At 49.7% G+C, this 21,713-nt stretch overlaps 1 protein-coding gene across 2 annotated transcripts in view; it reads right to left on the bottom strand.

Moving 5' to 3' along the window:
* Positions 1-21,713, bottom strand: part of GRAMD1B (GRAM domain containing 1B) — a 690,584-nt gene that overhangs the window by 664,142 nt on the left and 4,729 nt on the right. For both annotated transcript variants that reach the window (XM_088457143.1, XM_088457142.1), the window contains exon 2: positions 18,958-19,495. In XM_088457143.1, the coding sequence (XP_088313269.1) occupies positions 18,958-19,331 (374 nt within the window). In that variant the 5' untranslated portion in view covers positions 19,332-19,495. The remainder of the gene's footprint in view (positions 1-18,957; positions 19,496-21,713) is intronic.

Below are 21,713 nucleotides of genomic sequence, written 5' to 3'. Positions count from 1 at the left end.
AGTGTGGCTAATTCCCTACTAGGACTGACAGCAACACACTGATAATAGGGACAGCCAGATCCTGGAGTGTGCCTAATTCCCTACTAGGACTGACAGCAACACACTGATAATATGGACAGTCAGATCCTGGAGTGTGCCCAATTCCCTACTAGGACTGACAGCCAAACACTGATAATAGGGACAGCCAGATCCTGGAGTGTGGCTAATTCCCTACTAGGACTGACAGCAACACACTGATAATAGGGACAGCCAGATCCTGGAGTGTGCCTAATTCCCTACTAGGACTGACAGCAACACACTGATAATATGGACAGTCAGATCCTGGAGTGTGCCCAATTCCCTACTAGGACTGACAGCCAAACACTGATAATAGGGACAGCCAGATCCTGGAGTGTGGCTAATTCCCTACTAGGACTGACAGCAACACACTGATAATAGGGACAGCCAGATCCTGGAGTGTGGCTAATTCCCTACTAGGACTGACAGCAACACACTGATAATAGGGACAGCCAGATCCTGGAGTGTGCCTAATTCCCTACTAGGACTGACAGCAACACACTGATAATATGGACAGTCAGATCCTGGAGTGTGGCTAATTCCCTACTAGGACTGACAGCAACACACTGATAATAGGGACAGCCAGATCCTGGAGTGTGCCTAATTCCCTACTAGGACTGACAGCAACACACTGATAATATGGACAGTCAGATCCTGGAGTGTGCCCAATTCCCTACTAGGACTGACAGCCAAACACTGATAATAGGGACAGCCAGATCCTGGAGTGTGGCTAATTCCCTACTAGGACTGACAGCAACACACTGATAATAGGGACAGCCAGATCCTGGAGTGTGCCTAATTCCCTACTAGGACTGACAGCCAAACACTGATAATAGGGACAGCCAGATCCTGGAGTGTGGCTAATTCCCTACTAGGACTGACAGCAACACACTGATAATAGGGACAGCCAGATCCTGGAGTGTGGCTAATTCCCTACTAGGACTGACAGCAACACACTGATAATAGGGACAGCCAGATCCTGGAGTGTGGCTAATTCCCTACTAGGACTGACAGCAACACACTGATAATAGGGACAGCCAGATCCTGGAGTGTGCCTAATTCCCTACTAGGACTGACAGCCAAACACTGATAATAGGGACAGCCAGATCCTGGAGTGTGGCTAATTCCCTACTAGGACTGACAGCAACACACTGATAATAGGGACAGCCAGATCCTGGAGTGTGGCTAATCCCTACTAGGAGGACTGACAGCCAAACACTGATAATAGGGACAGCCAGATCCTGGAGTGTGCCTAATTCCCTACTAGGACTGACAGCAACACACTGATAATAGGGACAGCCAGATCCTGGAGTGTGCCTAATTCCCTACTAGGACTGACAGCAACACACTGATAATAGGGACAGCCAGATCCTGGAGTGTGGCCAATTCCCTACTAGGACTGACAGCAACACACTGATAATAAGGACAGTCAGATCCTGGAGTGTGGCTAATTCCCTACTAGGACTGACAGCAACACACTGATAATAGGGACAGCCAGATCCTGGAGTGTGGCTAATTCCCTACTAGGACTGACAGCAACACACTGATAATATGGACAGTCAGATCCTGGAGTGTGCCCAATTCCCTACTAGGACTGACAGCCAAACACTGATAATAGGGACAGCCAGATCCTGGAGTGTGGCTAATTCCCTACTAGGACTGACAGCAACACACTGATAATAGGGACAGCCAGATCCTGGAGTGTGCCCAATTCCCTACTAGGACTGACAGCCAAACACTGATAATAGGGACAGCCAGATCCTGGAGTGTGGCCAATTCCCTACTAGGACTGACAGCAACACACTGATAATAGGGACAGCCAGATCCTGGAGTGTGCCTAATTCCCTACTAGCACTGACAGCAACACACTGATAATAGGGACAGCCAGATCCTGGAGTGTGGCTAATTCCCTACTAGGACTGACAGCAACACACTGATAATAGGGACAGCCAGATCCTGGAGTGTGGCTAATTCCCTACTAGGACTGACAGCAACACACTGATAATAGGGACAGCCAGATCCTGGAGTGTGCCTAATTCCCTACTAGGAGGACTGACAGCCAAACACTGATAATAGGGACAGCCAGATCCTGGAGTGTGTCCAATTCCTTACTAGGACTGACAGCCAAACACAGATAATAGGGACAGCCAGATCCTGGAGTGTGGCCAATTCCCTACTAGGACTGACAGCAACACACTGATAATAGGGACAGCCAGATCCTGGAGTGTGCCCAATTCCCTACTAGGACTGACAGCAACACACTGATAATAGGGACAGCCAGATCCTGGAGTGTGGCTAATTCCCTACTAGCACTGACAGCCAAACACTGATAATACGGACAGCCAGATCCTGGAGTGTGCCTAATTCCTTACTAGGACTGACAGCCAAACACTGATAATAGGGACAGCCAGATTCTGGAGTGTGGCTAATTCCCTACTAGAACTGACAGCCAAACACTGATAATAGGGACAGCCAGATCCTGGAGTGTGCCTAATTCCCTACTAGCACTGACAGCCAAACACTGATAATAGGGACAGCCAGATCCTGGAGTGTGCCCAATTCCTTACTAGGACTGACAGCCAAACACTGATAATAGGGACAGCCAGATCCTGGAGTGTGCCCAATTCCCTACTAGGACTGACAGCCAAACACTGATAATAGGGACAGCCAGATCCTGGAGTGTGCCCAATTCCCTACTAGGACTGACAGCAACACACTGATAATAGGGACAGCCAGATCCTGGAGTGTGGCTAATTCCCTACTAGGACTGACAGCCAAACACTGATAATAGGGACAGCCAGATCCTGGAGTGTGCCTAATTCCCTACTAGCACTGACAGCCAAACACTGATAATAGGGACAGCCAGATCCTGGAGTGTGTCCAATTCCTTACTAGGACTGACAGCCAAACACTGATAATAGGGACAGCCAGATCCTGGAGTGTGCCCAATTCCCTACTAGGACTGACAGCCAAACACTGATAATAGGGACAGCCAGATCCTGGAGTGTGCCCAATTCCCTACTAGGACTGACAGCAACACACTGATAATAGGGACAGCCAGATCCTGGAGTGTGCCCAATTCCTTACTAGGACTGACAGCCAAACACTGATAATAGGGACAGCCAGATCCTGGAATGTGCCTAATTCCTTACTAGGACTGACAGCCAAACACTGATAATAGGGACAGCCAGATCCTGGAGTGTGTCCAATTCCTTACTAGGACTGACAGCCAAACACTGATAATACAGACAGCCAGATCCTGGAGTGTGCCTAATTCCCTACTAGTAGTGACAGCCAAACACTGATAATAGGGACAGCCAGATCCTGGAGTGTGGCCAATTCCCTACTAGGACTGACAGCCAAACACTGATAATAGGGACAGCCAGATCCTGGAGTGTGCCTAATTCCCTACTAGCACTGACAGCCAAACACTGATAATAGGGACAGCCAGATCCTGGAGTGTGCCCAATTCCTTACTAGGACTGACAGCCAAACACTGATAATAGGGACAGCCAGATCCTGGAGTGTGCCCAATTCCCTACTAGGACTGACAGCCAAACACTGATAATAGGGACAGCCAGATCCTGGAGTGTGCCCAATTCCCTACTAGGACTGACAGCAACACACTGATAATAGGGACAGCCAGATCCTGGAGTGTGGCTAATTCCCTATTAGGACTGACAGCCAAACACTGATAATAGGGACAGCCAGATCCTGGAGTGTGCCTAATTCCCTACTAGCACTGACAGCCAAACACTGATAATAGGGACAGCCAGATCCTGGAGTGTGTCCAATTCCTTACTAGGACTGACAGCCAAACACTGATAATAGGGACAGCCAGATCCTGGAGTGTGCCCAATTCCCTACTAGGACTGACAGCAACACACTGATAATAGGGACAGCCAGATCCTGGAGTGTGCCCAATTCCTTACTAGGACTGACAGCCAAACACTGATAATAGGGACAGCCAGATCCTGGAATGTGCCTAATTCCTTACTAGGACTGACAGCCAAACACTGATAATAGGGACAGCCAGATCCTGGAGTGTGCCTAATTCCCTACTAGTACTGACAGCCAAACACTGATAATAGGGACAGCCAGATCCTGGAGTGTGGCCAATTCCCTACTAGGACTGACAGCAACACACTGATAATAGGGACAGCCAGATCCTGGAGTGTGGCCAATTCCCTACTAGGACTGACAGCAACACACTGATAATAGGGACAGTCAGATCCTGGAGTGTGGCTAATTCCCTACTAGCACTGACAGCCAAACACTGATAATAGGGACAGCCAGATCCTGGAGTGTGTCCAATTCCCTACTAGGACGGACAGCCAAATACTGATCATAGGGACAGCCAGATCCTGGAGTGTGGCTAATTCCCTACTAGGACTGACAGCAACACACTGATAATAGGGACAGCGAGATCCTGGAGTGTGCCTAATTCTCTACTAGGACTGACAGCCAAACACTGATAATAGGGACAGCCAGATCCTGGAGTGTGCCTAATTCCCTACTAGGACTGACAGCCAAACACTGATAATAGGGACAGCCAGATCCTGGAGTGTGCCTAATTCCCTACTAGGACTGACAGCCAAACACTGATAATAGGGACAGCCAGATCCTGGAGTGTGCCCAATTCCCTACTAGGACTGACAGCCAAACACTGATAATAGGGACAGCCAGATCCTGGAGTGTGGCTAATTCCCTACTAGGACTGACAGCCAAACACTGATAATAGAGACAGCCAGATCCAGGAGTGTGCCTAATTCCTTACTAGGACTGACAGCCAAACACTGATAATAGGGACAGCCAGATCCTGGAGTGTGGCTAATTCCCTACTAGGACTGACAGCAACACACTGATAATAGGGACAGCCAGATCCTGGAGTGTGGCTAATTCCCTACTAGGACTGACAGCCAAACACTGATAATAGGGACAGCCAGATCCTGGAGTGTGGCCAATTCCCTACTAGGACTGACAGCCAAACACTGATAATACGGACAGCCAGATCCTGGAGTGTGGCCAATTCCCTACTAGGACTGACAGCAACACACTGATAATAGGGACAGCCAGATCCTGGAATGTGCCTAATTCCCTACTAGGACTGACAGCCAAACACTGATAATAGGGACAGCCAGATCCTGGAGTGTGCCTAATTCCCTACTAGGACTGACAGCCAAACACTGATAATAGGGACAGCCAGATCCTGGAGTGTGCCAATTCCTTACTAGGACTCACAAATACACACTGATAATAGGGACAGTCAGATCCTGGAGTGTGGCCAATTCCCTACTAGGACTGACAGCAACACACTGATAATAGGGACAGCCAGATCCTGGAGTGTGGCTAATTCCCTACTAGGACTGACAGCCAAACACTGATAATAGGGACAGCCAGATCCTGGAGTGTGCCTAATTCCCTACTAGGACTGACAGCCAAACACTGATAATAGGGACAGCCAGATTCTGGAGTGTGCCTAATTCCCTACTAGGACTGACAGCCAAACACTGATAATAGGGACAGTCAGATCCTGGAGTGTGCCTAATTCCCTACTAGGACTGACAGCCAAACACTGATAATAGGGACAGTCAGATCCTGGAGTGTGGCTAATTCCCTACTAGGACTGACAGCAACACACTGATAATAGGGACAGCCAGATCGTGGAGTGTTCCCAATTCCCTACTAGGACTGACAGCAACACACTGATAATAGGGACAGTCAGATCCTGGAGTGTGGCTAATTCCCTACTAGCACTGACAGCAACACACTGATAATAGGGACAGCCAGATTCTGGAGTGTGGCTAATTCCCTACTAGGACTGACAGCCAAACACTGATAATAGGGACAGCCAGATCCTGGAGTGTGCCTAATTCTCTACTAGGACTGACAGCAAAACACTGATAATAGGGACAGTCAGATCCTGGAGTGTGGCCAATTCCCTACTAGGACTGACAGCAACACACTGATAATAGGGACAGCCAGATCCTGGAGTGTGCCCAATTCCCTACTAGGACTGACAGCCAAACACAGATAATAGGGACAGCCAGATCCTGGAGTGTGGCTAATTCTCTACTAGGACTGACAGCAAAACACTGATAATAGGGACAGCCAGATCGTGGAGTGTTCCCAATTCCCTACTAGGACTGACAGCAACACACTGATAATAGGGACAGTCAGATCCTGGAGTGTGGCTAATTCCCTACTAGGACTGACAGCAACACACTGATAATAGGGACAGCCAGATTCTGGAGTGTAGCTAATTCCCTACTAGGACTGACAGCCAAACACTGATAATAGGGACAGCCAGATCCTGGAGTGTGCCCAATTCCCTACTAGGACTGACAGCAAAACACTGATAATAGGGACAGTCAGATCCTGGAGTGTGGCCAATTCCCTACTAGGACTGACAGCAACACACTGATAATAGGGACAGCCAGATCCTGGAGTGTGGCTAATTCCCTACTAGGACTGACAGCCAAACACTGATAATAGGGACAGCCAGATTCTGGAGTGTGGCTAATTCCCTACTAGAACTGACAGCCAAACACTGATAATAGGGACAGCCAGATCCTGGAGTGTGCCTAATTCCCTACTAGCACTGACAGCCAAACACTGATAATAGGGACAGCCAGATCCTGGAGTGTGCCCAATTCCTTACTAGGACTGACAGCCAAACACTGATAATAGGGACAGCCAGATCCTGGAGTGTGCCCAATTCCCTACTAGGACTGACAGCCAAACACTGATAATAGGGACAGCCAGATCCTGGAGTGTGCCCAATTCCCTACTAGGACTGACAGCAACACACTGATAATAGGGACAGCCAGATCCTGGAGTGTGGCTAATTCCCTACTAGGACTGACAGCCAAACACTGATAATAGGGACAGCCAGATCCTGGAGTGTGCCTAATTCCCTACTAGCACTGACAGCCAAACACTGATAATAGGGACAGCCAGATCCTGGAGTGTGTCCAATTCCTTACTAGGACTGACAGCCAAACACTGATAATAGGGACAGCCAGATCCTGGAGTGTGCCCAATTCCCTACTAGGACTGACAGCCAAACACTGATAATAGGGACAGCCAGATCCTCGAGTGTGCCCAATTCCCTACTAGGACTGACAGCAACACACTGATAATAGGGACAGCCAGATCCTGGAGTGTGCCCAATTCCTTACTAGGACTGACAGCCAAACACTGATAATAGGGACAGCCAGATCCTGGAATGTGCCTAATTCCTTACTAGGACTGACAGCCAAACACTGATAATAGGGACAGCCAGATCCTGGAGTGTGTCCAATTCCTTACTAGGACTGACAGCCAAACACTGATAATACAGACAGCCAGATCCTGGAGTGTGCCTAATTCCCTACTAGTAGTGACAGCCAAACACTGATAATAGGGACAGCCAGATCCTGGAGTGTGGCCAATTCCCTACTAGGACTGACAGCCAAACACTGATAATAGGGACAGCCAGATCCTGGAGTGTGCCTAATTCTCTACTAGGACTGACAGCAAAACACTGATAATAGGGACAGCCAGATCGTGGAGTGTGTCCAATTCCCTACTAGCACTGACAGCCAAACACTGATAATAGGGACAGCCAGATCCTGGAGTGTGTCCAATTCCCTACTAGGACGGACAGCCAAATACTGATCATAGGGACAGCCAGATCCTGGAGTGTGGCTAATTCCCTACTAGGACTGACAGCAACACACTGATAATAGGGACAGCGCGATCCTGGAGTGTGCCTAATTCTCTACTAGGACTGACAGCCAAACACTGATAATAGGGACAGCCAGATCCTGGAGTGTGCCTAATTCCCTACTAGGACTGACAGCCAAACACTGATAATAGGGACAGCCAGATCCTGGAGTGTGCCTAATTCCCTACTAGGACTGACAGCCAAACACTGATAATAGGGACAGCCAGATCCTGGAGTGTGCCCAATTCCCTACTAGGACTGACAGCCAAACACTGATAATAGGGACAGCCAGATCCTGGAGTGTGGCTAATTCCCTACTAGGACTGACAGCCAAACACTGATAATAGAGACAGCCAGATCCAGGAGTGTGCCTAATTCCTTACTAGGACTGACAGCCAAACACTGATAATAGGGACAGCCAGATCCTGGAGTGTGGCTAATTCCCTACTAGGACTGACAGCAACACACTGATAATAGGGACAGCCAGATCCTGGAATGTGCCTAATTCCCTACTAGGACTGACAGCCAAACACTGATAATAGGGACAGCCAGATCCTGGAGTGTGCCTAATTCCCTACTAGGACTGACAGCCAAACACTGATAATAGGGACAGCCAGATCCTGGAGTGTGCCAATTCCTTACTAGGACTGACAAATACACACTGATAATAGGGACAGTCAGATCCTGGAGTGTGGCCAATTCCCTACTAGGACTGACAGCAACACACTGATAATAGGGACAGCCAGATCCTGGAGTGTGGCTAATTCCCTACTAGGACTGACAGACAAACACTGATAATAGGGACAGCCAGATCCTGGAGTGTGCCTAATTCCCTACTAGGACTGACAGCCAAACACTGATAATAGGGACAGCCAGATTCTGGAGTGTGCCTAATTCCCTACTAGGACTGACAGCCAAACACTGATAATAGGGACAGTCAGATCCTGGAGTGTGCCTAATTCCCTACTAGGACTGACAGCCAAACACTGATAATAGGGACAGTCAGATCCTGGAGTGTGGCTAATTCCCTACTAGGACTGACAGCAACACACTGATAATAGGGACAGCCAGATCGTGGAGTGTTCCCAATTCCCTACTAGGACTGACAGCAACACACTGATAATAGGGACAGTCAGATCCTGGAGTGTGGCTAATTCCCTACTAGGACTGACAGCAACACACTGATAATAGGGACAGCCAGATTCTGGAGTGTGGCTAATTCCCTACTAGGACTGACAGCCAAACACTGATAATAGGGACAGCCAGATCCTGGAGTGTGCCTAATTCTCTACTAGGACTGACAGCAAAACACTGATAATAGGGACAGTCAGATCCTGGAGTGTGGCCAATTCCCTACTAGGACTGACAGCAACACACTGATAATAGGGACAGCCAGATCCTGGAGTGTGCCCAATTCCCTACTAGGACTGACAGCCAAACACAGATAATAGGGACAGCCAGATCCTGGAGTGTGGCTAATTCTCTACTAGGACTGACAGCAAAACACTGATAATAGGGACAGCCAGATCGTGGAGTGTTCCCAATTCCCTACTAGGACTGACAGCAACACACTGATAATAGGGACAGTCAGATCCTGGAGTGTGGCTAATTCCCTACTAGGACTGACAGCAACACACTGATAATAGGGACAGCCAGATTCTGGAGTGTAGCTAATTCCCTACTAGGACTGACAGCCAAACACTGATAATAGGGACAGCCAGATCCTGGAGTGTGCCCAATTCCCTACTAGGACTGACAGCAAAACACTGATAATAGGGACAGTCAGATCCTGGAGTGTGGCCAATTCCCTACTAGGACTGACAGCAACACACTGATAATAGGGACAGCCAGATCCTGGAGTGTGGCTAATTCCCTACTAGGACTGACAGCCAAACACTGATAATAGGGACAGCCAGATCCTGGAGTGTGCCTAATTCCCTACTAGGACTGACAGCCAAACACTGATAATAGGGACAGCCAGATTCTGGAGTGTGCCTAATTCCCTACTAGGACTGACAGCCAAACACTGATAATAGGGACAGTCAGATCCTGGAGTGTGCCTAATTCCCTACTAGGACTGACAGCCAAACACTGATAATAGGGACAGTCAGATCCTGGAGTGTGGCTAATTCCCTACTAGGACTGACAGCAACACACTGATAATAGGGACAGCCAGATCGTGGAGTGTTCCCAATTCCCTACTAGGACTGACAGCAACACACTGATAATAGGGACAGCCAGATCCTGGAGTGTGCCCAATTCCCTACTAGGACTGACAGCCAAACACTGATAATAGGGACAGCCAGATCCTGGAGTGTGGCCAATTCCCTACTAGGACTGACAGCAACACACTGATAATAGGGACAGCCAGATCCTGGAGTGTGCCTAATTCCCTACTAGCACTGACAGCAACACACTGATAATAGGGATAGCCAGATCCTGGAGTGTGGCTAATTCCCTACTAGGACTGACAGCAACACACTGATAATAGGGACAGCCAGATCCTGGAGTGTGCCTAATTCCCTACTAGGAGGACTGACAGCCAAACACTGATAATAGGGACAGCCAGATCCTGGAGTGTGTCCAATTCCTTACTAGGACTGACAGCCAAACACAGATAATAGGGACAGCCAGATCCTGGAGTGTGGCCAATTCCCTACTAGGACTGACAGCAACACACTGATAATAGGGACAGCCAGATCCTGGAGTGTGCCCAATTCCCTACTAGGACTGACAGCAACACACTGATAATAGGGACAGCCAGATCCTGGAGTGTGGCTAATTCCCTACTAGCACTGACAGCCAAACACTGATAATACGGACAGCCAGATCCTGGAGTGTGCCTAATTCCTTACTAGGACTGACAGCCAAACACTGATAATAGGGACAGCCAGATTCTGGAGTGTGGCTAATTCCCTACTAGGACTGACAGCCAAACACTGATAATAGGGACAGCCAGATCCTGGAGTGTGCCCAATTCCCTACTAGGACTGACAGCAAAACACTGATAATAGGGACAGCCAGATCCTGGAGTGTGCCCAATTCCCTACTAGGACTGACAGCAACACACTGATAATAGGGACAGTCAGATCCCGGCCGGCGTTCAGCAAACATAGAAAGATTGCAGAGATCCAGGGGATCCTACAGAGTGTAAGCCTGAAAGCAGGGCCTCTAACCTCTGAGAGCAGGGCCTCTAACCTCTGAGAGCAGGGCCCTCTAACCTCTGAGAGCAGGGCCCTCTAACCTCTGAGAGCAGGGCCCTCTAACCTCTGAGAGCAGGGCCCTCTAACCTCTGAGAGCAGGGCCCTCTAACCTCTGAGAGCAGGGCCCTCTAACCTCTGAGAGCAGGGCCCTCTAACCTCTGAGAGCAGGGCCCTCTAACCTCTGAGAGCAGGGCCCTCTAACCTCTGAGAGCAGGGCCCTCTAACCTCTGAGAGCAGGGCCCTCTAACCTCTGAGAGCAGGGCCCTCTAACCTCTGAGAGCAGGGCCCTCTAACCTCTGAGAGCAGGGCCCTCTAACCTCTGAGAGCAGGGCCCTCTAACCTCTGAGAGCAGGGCCCTCTAACCTCTGAGAGCAGGGCCCTCTAACCTCTGAGAGCAGGGCCCTCTAACCTCTGAGAGCAGGGCCCTCTAACCTCTGAGAGCAGGGCCCTCTAACCTCTGAGAGCAGGGCCTCTAACCTCTGAGAGCAGGGCCCTCTAACCTCTGAGAGCAGGGCCCTCTAACCTCTGAGAGCAGGGCCTCTAACCTCTGAGAGCAGGGCCCTCTAACCTCTGAGAGCAGGGCCCTCTAACCTCTTTGTTTGTTATTACCCAGTCTCATTTTATTATTGTTTTTTCCCCAATTGTGAAGCCCAATGGAATTATCTAGCCAATATAAGTAACTGTTAATAAATAGATACATTTGGTTTTGTTTTGTGTAAGAGCCCAGAGGATGTAAAGCCGGCTACACAGGCCCATCCGACAGGCAACGTGCCCCGGCATCGGGAATTGCATACATACTTGCACGATGCAGGGGGCGATGGCGCAATGTAGGATGCCAGGCAGCATTTGGCAGCATGGCATCGTACACGATATATTCCGATTGCCAACCAGAACATATCGCATGCGACCACGGGAATGCGCAAATTGGGCATACACACTTAATGATATGCCCAATTTGACATTCCGATTTGCCTGGAAATTGTAAATCGGTCCGGTATTGTTAAAGTGTGTACCCACCTCCAGGCAACGAAGGATCCTGCCGTGGTACACATGGTACTAGGTGGGTGCCAGAGTCTATGGGTACAGAAGGTCTGAGAGCAGGAGTGAAGGAATTGTTATTAATGCAGAGGCCGGGCCCAAGGATAATTACAGTGATCACACAGAAGATCGTACGCTACATACAATCTGTAATATAACTTCTGCTGACTCACAGATTATATATATATATATATATATAAAGAGATGAGGGCATATAGCGGGGACAGCGGCCTCATCAGAGGTGAGCGCCTAGAGACATCAGGCTGAGCTCCCATGGATCAGTTGCACAAAGGACACCACTAGGAGACATGTGTGCCCATAGTAACAATGGCTTCTCACACACATGTGCCCATAGTAACAATGGCTACTCACACACATGTGCCCATAGTAACAATGGCTGCTCACACACATGTGCCCATAGTAACAATGGCTGCTCACACACATGTGCCCATAGTAACAATGGCTACTCACACACATGTGCCCATAGTAACAATGGCTGCTCACACACATGTGCCCATAGTAACAATGGCTGCTCACACACATGTGCCCATAGTAACAATGGCTGCTCACACACATGATGGAGAGGTGCAGATGCAGCACACTAAGGCAGAAATCCTATTCTAGGCCTATAGTATTCAAATTATCTGCTTTGACAGCATGACAGTCACTAATAAATGTAACCTGGTTGCACTTTGTATATCAAGGCGGCTGTCCAGCCTCATCAATACAGCTGACAAAACTCAAAAATAGGGGACAAAATTGGGGACTAGTGTTTGAAAACAGGTAGCTGCCTAAAAGTGGACAACTGCTTTAAATAAAATGAAACAAGCATTTCCTGTGTGATCTATTCTGTGCCCAGGGATGTAACTAGGTATCTGAAGGCCCCATAGCAAAATTTTGTAAAGGCCCCTATGTACTACCCAATGGTGAAAAATGCATATATTGTAACACATGTAACTTGACAAGGAAGATGGCCCCTCAGCTCTGGCACCATAGCAGCTGCCCCCTTACCATACTTGACGACAATCAGCTCCAGCCTTCCGGGAGGGAGCTGATTGTCGGCTAATAGCAGGGGGCGGGGCCAGCCTTTGGGGGCGGAGCCGGGGGTGGGGGCGGCCATTTGGTGTCACACTGGGGGCGGGGACGGGGGCGGGGATGCACGATCGCGTCATCGTGACTCCGCCCCCTCTTCACAATGCTCTTATTTTCAGCATTGCGAAGCAGGGGGCGGTGCCACGATGACGCGATTCTGCATCCCCGCCCCCGTCCCCGCCCCCAGTGTGACACCAAATGGCCGCCCCCACCCCCGGCTCCGCCCCCAAAGGCTGGCCCCGCCCCCTGCTATTAGCCGACAATCAGCTCCCTCCCGGAAGGCTGGAGCTGATTGTCGTCAAGTATGGTAAGGGGGCAGCTGCTATGGTGCCAGAGCTGAGGGGCCATCTTCCTTGGGGCCACCCCCGCTGCGGGGGTTTCCGTTTGTATCAGGGGGGAGGTTGGGAGGGTCAAAAGCTTCCGGGAGGCTTGCCTGCCTTTCCGGGGGGCCGGGAGCGGCACCCGAAAATCGGGAGGCTCCCGGCCAAATCGGGAGGGTAGGCAAGCCTGCCCCTTACACCTATGGTAGTTCCACCCATGTGACAAGGAAGATGGCCCCCTCAGTTCTGGGCCCTATAGTAGCTGCACCCTTACACCTATGGTAGTTACACCCATGTGACAAGGAAAATGGCCCCCTCAGCTCTGTGTCCTATAGCAGCTGCCCCCTTACACCTATGGTAGTTACACCCATGTGACAAGGAAGATGGGCCCCTCAGCTCTGGGTCCTATAGCAGCTGCCCCCCTTACACCTATGGTAGTTACACCCATGTGACAAGGAAGATGGGCCCCTCAGCTCTGTGCCCTATAGCAGCTGCCCCCTTACACCTATGGTAGTTACACCCATGTGACAAGGAAGATGGGCCCCTCAGCTCTGGGTCCTATAGCAGCTGCCCCCTTACACCTATGGTAGTTACACCCATGTGACAAGGAAAATGGCCCCCTCAGCTCTGTGCCCTATAGCAGCTGCCCCCTTACACCTATGGTAGTTACACCCATGTGACAAGGAAGATGGGCCCCTCAGCTCTGGGTCCTATAGCAGCTGCCCCCCTTACACCTATGGTAGTTACACCCATGTGACAAGGAAGATGGCCCCCTCAGCTCTGTGCCCTATAGCAGCTGCACCCCTTACACCTATGGTAGTTACACCCATGTGATAAGGAAGATGGGCCCCTCAGCTCTGGGTCCTATAGCAGCTGCACTCCTTACACCTATAGTAGTTACACCCATGTGACAAGGAAGATGGGCCCCTCAGCTCTGGGCCCTATAGCAGCTGCACCCCTTACACCTATGGTAGTTACACCCATGTGACAAGGAAGATGGACGTCCCTCAGCTCTGGGCCCTATAGCAGCTGCACCCCTTACACCTATGGTAGTTACACCCATGTGACAAGGAAAATGGCCCCCTCAGCTCTGTGCCCTATAGCAGCTGCCCCCTTACACCTATGGTAGTTACACCCATGTGACAAGGAAGATGGGCCCCTCAGCTCTGGGTCCTATAGCAGCTGTACCCCTTACACCTATGGTAGTTACACCCATGTGACAAGGAAGATGGATGCCCCCTCAGCTCTGGGTCCTATAGCAGCTGCACCCCTTACACCTATGGTAGTTACACCCATGTGATAAGGAAGATGGGCCCCTCAGCTCTGGGTCCTATAGCAGCTGCACTCCTTACACCTACAGTAGTTACACCCATGTGACAAGGAAGATGGGCCCCTCAGCTCTGGGCCCTATAGCAGCTGCACCCCTTACACCTATGGTAGTTACACCCATGTGACAAGGAAGATGGACGTCCCTCAGCTCTGTGCCCTATAGCAGCTGCCCCCTTACACCTATGGTAGTTACACCCATGTGACAAGGAAGATGGGCCTCTCAGCTCTGGGCCCTATAGCAGCTGCATCCCTTACACCTATGGTAGTTACACCCATGTGACAAGGAAGATGGGCTCTCAGCTCTGGGCCCTATAGCAGCTGCACCTCTTACACCTATGGTAGTTACACCCATGTGACAAGGAAGATGGCCCCCTCAGCTCTGGGCCCCATAGCAGCTGCCCCCCTTACACCTATGGTAGTTATACCCATGTGACAAGGAAGATGGACGCCCCTCAGCTCTGGGCCCTATAGCAGCTGCACCCCTTACACCTATGGTAATTACACCCATGTGACAAGGAAGATGGACGCCACTCAGCTCTGGGCCCCATAGCAGCTGCCCCCCTTACACCTATGGTAGTTATACCCATGTGACAAGGATGATGGCCCCCTCAGCTCTGGGCCCTATAGCAGCTGCACCCCTTACACCTATGGTAATTACACCCATGTGACAAGGAAGATGGCCCCCTCAGCTCTGGGCCCTATAGCAGCTGCCCCCCTCACACCTATGTAGCGATAGAAGAGCACAGAATGATTCACTGCACAGTTATACATTAATACTAACCAGGGAATGGATGGGATCTGCATCTGTCATCTATACCTTTGTGTTCTATTCTGACTCTGTCACGAAATACTCTCCCTCATAGATCTGCCTCTTCTCCTCTCAGACAACCACCTCTCACTAGAGCCCTGAGACTTCTCCAGTGCTTCCCCCAATCTTCAGGAACTGCCTACCCTGCGTGACCAGACAATCCCGCAGCTCTCAGACCATCCCGCAGCTCTCAGACCATCCCGCAGCTCTCAGATCATTACTGCAGCTCTCAGACCATCACTGCAGCTCTCAGACCATCCCGCAGCTCTTAGACCATCACTGAAGCTCTCAGACCATTACTGCAGCTCTCAGACCATCACTGCAGCTCTCAGACCATCCCGCAGCTCTCAGACCATCACTGCAGCTCTCAGACCATCACTGCAGCTCTCAGACCATCCCACATCGCTCAGACCATCACTGCAGCTCTCAAACCATCACTGCAGCTCTCAGACCATCCCGCAGCTCTCAGACCATCACTGCAGCTCTCAGACCATCACTGCAGCTCTCAGACCATCACTGCAGCTCTCAGACCATCACTGCAGCTCTCAGACCATCCCGCAGCTCTCAGACCATCACTGCAGCTCTCAGACCATCACTGCAGCTCTCAGACCATCCCGCAGCTCTCAGACCATCACTGCAGCTCTCAGACCATCACTGCAGCTCTCAGACCATCCCACATCGCTCAGACCATCACTGCAGCTCTCAAACCATCACTGCAGCTCTCAGACCATCCCGCAGCTCTCAGACCATCACTGCAGCTCTCAGACCATCACTGCAGCTCTCAGACCATCACTGCAGCTCTCAGACCATCCCGCAACTTTCAGACCATCCCGCATCGCTCAGACCATCCCGCAGCTCTCAGACCATCACTGCAGCTCTCAGACCATCCTGCAGCTCTCAGAGCATCCCGCAACTCTCAGACCATCACTGCAGCTCTCAGACCATCCCGCATCGCTCAGACCATCACTGCAGCTCTCAGACCATCCCGCATCGCTCAGACCATCCCGCAGCTCTCAGACCATCCCGCAGCTCTCAGACCATCACTGCAGCTCTCAGACCATCACCGCAGCTCTCAGACCATCACCGCATCGCTCAGACCATCCCGCAGCTCTCAGACCATCACTGCAGCTCTCAGACCATCCCGCAGCTCTCAGACCATCACTGCAGCTCTCAGACCATCCCGCAGCTCTCAGACCATCCTGCAGCTCTCAGACCATCACTGCAGCTCTCAGACCATCACTGCAGCTCTCAGACCATCACTGCAGCTCTCAGACCATCACTGCAGCTCTCAGACCATCACTGCAGCGATCTAATTAAATTTTGTATTTCTGGAGCTAAATTACACATTTACTGACACTTAAAAAGACAAATCAAAAATTGTCGGTCAGTAAATGTGTGATTTGGCCCCAAAAACACAACATCGATTTAGAACGATTTAAAATCGATCAAAATCCATTAAATTGACCTTTAGTAAATAAACCCCCTGTTATCTGAACATTACCCTCACCCACCAGATTGTACACCCTGGCGAGGATTGCCCTCTTTATCTTCTATGCCATATCTGCATCTCCCCCCCCCCCCCCACCTTGTACTTGTGCTGTTTCTATGTCTGATACATTTTCCTTTGTGCCATTGGTAATAGCAGAGTTATGTGAGCCGAGACAATAACCTATGCTGGGGATTCCTCCTCTCAGCCAGTACTCATAGAATATCACACACACCGGACCGAGGGGTCATGGCATTAGAGCGGCTCCATGTGCGTATACGTGGTCAGACATCAAACAACCCCGGGTGCCAAATAGCCACGGCATGGACAAGTGTATTGTTAAAGTTCAACTATTTCTTGGAATCCACATAGATGTCAGTGAGTACAAGTCATTCCTGGCTGGCTGAGGGGGTCACTCATACCACCAGATTGGTCTGGCTGGTGCCTGAATTATAGCTTCATTTGTTAAATCATTACCCGACCACAGAAAGCTGCACGTAGCCTTTATATGCTGTAAATGAAATAAGGTATTTACTATAAAGCCCAATGCAAGCAGCAGGCGAATCACAAGCAGCAGCTTAGCGAGACGTGATGCGACTAAATTGCTGTTAGCGGCAGGAAGACGAACATGCCTATTACACAGGTCTACTAATAGCAGCACATGACCCTTGTACAATCACTTCACAGAGTGGCGGGGCTGCAGGACTTTTATTTTGAATGACTGTAAGCGCCTCCGGTCACTGAAATACCTTACACGGTTCTTATATGAAGGCAAATGAGCCGTACTGTACAGGCTAGGACTATGACGTGTGTATGAGACGGTTCCCAGGTTGGACCCAGAACTCAAACACAGATTAGCACCAAGTAGCCTGCCCGGCCCATGAGAATGCTGCACAGTACATAAAAGTGTCACGGTGTTGCCATGGGACCACAGTGGCGGTAGCGATGCACTGTTGCCATGGAAACAACCATACCTAAATTAGCATCCTCAGCAGGAGAGTTATTTCCTAGCGCTGTCCTCTAGGGAAGCTGCAGAACGGCCACAGCTGGACAGAAGTCGTAACAAGACGCGAGAGAGAACTATAAATAGCCACGGCGTCCATCAGTACCCTACATAACCTGTACATTACAGGTGCTCCTCCCCGGTACGCTCACCCGTAACAAGACGCGAGAGAGAACTATAAATAGCCACGGCGTCCATCAGTACCCTACATAACCTGTACATTACAGGTGCTCCTCCCCGGTACGCTCACCCGTAACAAGACGCATGAGAGAACTATAAATAGCCACGGCGTCCATCAGTACCCTACATAACCTGTACATTACAGGTGCTCCTCCCCAGTACGCTCACCCGTAACAAGACGCGCGAGAGAACTATAAATAGTCACGGCGTCCATCAGTCCCCTACATAACCTGTACATTACCCGTGCTCCTCCCCGGTACGCTCACCCGTAACAAGACGCGAGAGAGAGAGAACTATAAATAGCCACGGCGTCCATCAGTACCCCTACATAACCTGTACATTACAGGTGCTCCTCCCCGGTACGCTCACCCGTAACAAGACGCGAGAGAGAGAGAACTATAAATAGCCACGGCGTCCATCAGTACCCCTACATAACCTGTACATTACAGGTGCTCCTCCCCGGTACGCTCACCCGTAACAAGACGCGAGAGAGAACTATAAATAGCCACGGCGTCCATCAGTACCCCTACATAACCTGTACATTACAGGTGCTCCTCCGCGGTACGCTCACCCGTAACAAGACGCGAGAGAGAACTATAAATAGCCACGGCGTCCATCAGTCCCCTACATAACCTGTACATTACAGGTGCTCCTCCCCGGTACGCTCACCAGAAATAAACATAACATATGCCATGAATCAGACGATGCAGTAAGTGGCTATTATAGTACTGACCTGCTCTCACTGTTCACCATCATTTCCATCTCCCTGCTCTCCTTACACAGCAGGGTCCCCCAGCTATTCAGCCGGTGCCCTTGCCGCCGGGGCGAGGTGCTGGGTGTGGAGGAGTTAGAGCGGGCACTGTCCTCATCGCTGGATGGAGTGATCTCTATAGAGGGTAGCTGTAGGTACTCCAGATTGCCGGTACAGTCTGAGGTGTCTGCCGCAGTCTCCCGATTTCGCTCAGACTTCGCACGTTTCATTTTAAAGCGCCTGCGCCGTTGGCTGGGGGTGCTGCTGGCCGAGGTGCCGTCGCTCAGGTTTGGGATCTGAAGTTCGGGGATCGGCAGGTTCTCATTGACATCGCCAGCCAGCATTGTTGAAGTCATGATAAGAGCAGAAACCACGCTTGGAAAGCCAATCAGACAAGTTTCCGGGTAACACTACTACAAGAGTGACAGGAAGCCCCGTCTTGCAGCTGTGAGCTTCCTCTTATCGCAGGCGGCTCCTTCTGTGCTCTCATGTAACGCTGCGCAGCCCCCGTCAGGAGACCCTACAAGGAAAACGGAGAAAAATAAAAACATTGAAAAGGCTCCAAGTCCAAATAGTTCAGAGACAGAGCCGTGAGCAGGGAAGACCCATATACTGTACACATTATAGTGGAAGCAGGGGTAAGGGGAGGGAGGGGGGAGTCTGTGTTTGTGTGGAGCGGATACCAAATGCAGAAGAAGCAGCTGCCAGTGTAACACAAGCTCCTCTGTAGCTACAGACTGACACAGGAAAACTCAGTGCAGAATAGATGTAACTTAGATTACCAGCAACTTCTACACACCTGTCTATTGTGCCAGCCATGCAGGGACAGAGAGCACACTTGCTGCTGGGAGCAATACAAAACAAGAACAAGAAAGTCAAAGTAATCCAGATGCGATACAAAGAGGGGAAGAGAATGAATGAGCAAAACCCCTGAATATATCTCCTTGGTCTGTATCTGACTGGTGGTAACACCTCAGCGTCAAATATCATCACTTCACAGGGGAGCTGAACAGGGCTACAGGGGAGAGTGTAACAATACTGCCCCCTAGTGAGGGCCTGGGGTGTGCAGGAATCATCCTACAGTATACTGTATAGGACATAAAAGACCACTTAAAATAACTCTGTGTGTGTACACATTAATACAACTATATGTTATTTTAAAGGAGCCAAGATATTTCGGAAATGTAATTTCCTCCTGATGGACATATTTTCCCTGCAATACCTCATATACAGTACCACTAATGGTGCGTACACACTGGGCGATATTACTCAGCAATTGCACGATTACGACACCGTAATCGTGCAATCACTCAGTAATCGTGCAGAAATCGTGCACTATAATGTAGGAAACGACCAGCGATGCGCACGCCTGATGGCGTGTGCCTGCACTGACCGACTGATCGTTCAGTGTAAGCACTGCAGGGGATCAGGAACGACGGTACGATTACAATGTCGCAATCGTACTGTCTTTCCTTATCGCACAGTGTGTACGCACCTTAAGTGACCGGCTGAATGCTTAGTAATATGAAAACACAACAAACAAAAACATATTATATATATATATATATATATATATATATATATATATAATATATATATATATACTGACGTCACAGATTGCCATCGCTGCTATGCTCAACCGCAGCAACCCAAGGATTTCTTTCTGAATCTCTTACACATTAATTCTAACATATACAATGTGCGGTATTCTGGGAGTTGTGTAATGTCTAACTATCCAGTTAGGAAGAAGATGACAATAATACAGTATGTGTGTCTACAGTAGTACAGTATAAGCTCAGATAGCCGGCACTTCTCTGTACATGTTTACATAGTACAGTATAAGCTCAGGAGACCCATCACATGTATATGTAGTACAGTATAAGCTCAGGAGACCCATCACATGTATATGTAGTACAGTATAAGCTCAGGAGACCCATCACATGTTTACATAGTACAGTATAAGCTCAGGAGACCCATCACATGTATGTGTAGTACAGTATAAGCTCAGGAGACCCATCACATGTATATGTAGTACAGTATAAGCTCAGGAGACCCATCACATGTTTACGTAGTACAGTGTAAGCTCAGGAGACCCATCACATGTATATGTAGTACAGTATAAGCTCAGGAGACCCATCACATGTATATGTAGTACAGTGTAAGCTCAGGAGACCCATCACATGTATATGTAGTACAGTGTAAGCTCAGGAGACCCAGCACATGTATATGTAGTACAGTGTAAGCTCAGGAGACCCAGCACATGTATATGTAGTACAGTGTAAGCTCAGGAGACCCATCACATGTATATGTAGTACAGTGTAAGCTCAGGAGACCCATCACATGTATATGTAGTACAGTGTAAGCTCAGGAGACCCATCACATGTATATGTAGTACAGTATAAGCTCAGGAGACCCATCACATGTATATGTAGTACAGTGTAAGCTCAGGAGACCCATCACATGTATATGTAGTACAGTATAAGCTCAGGAGACCCATCGCATGTATATGTAGTACAGTATAATATCAGGAGACCCATCACATGTATATGTAGTACAGTGTAAGCTCAGGAGACCCATCACATGTATATGTAGTACAGTATAAGCTCAGGAGACCCATCGCATGTATATGTAGTACAGTATAAGCTCAGGAGACCCATCACATGTATATGTAGTACAGTATAAGCTCAGGAGACCCATCGCATGTATATGTAGTACAGTATAATATCAGGAGACCCATC

This window comes from Taudactylus pleione, unplaced genomic scaffold (assembly GCF_031769625.1).
Source record: "Taudactylus pleione unplaced genomic scaffold, aTauple2 ptg000740l, whole genome shotgun sequence".
Classification (NCBI taxonomy): domain Eukaryota; kingdom Metazoa; phylum Chordata; class Amphibia; order Anura; family Myobatrachidae; genus Taudactylus; species Taudactylus pleione.
Note: the sequence above shows the minus strand (reverse complement) of the source record. Positions and strands in the feature narration are given on the sequence as shown.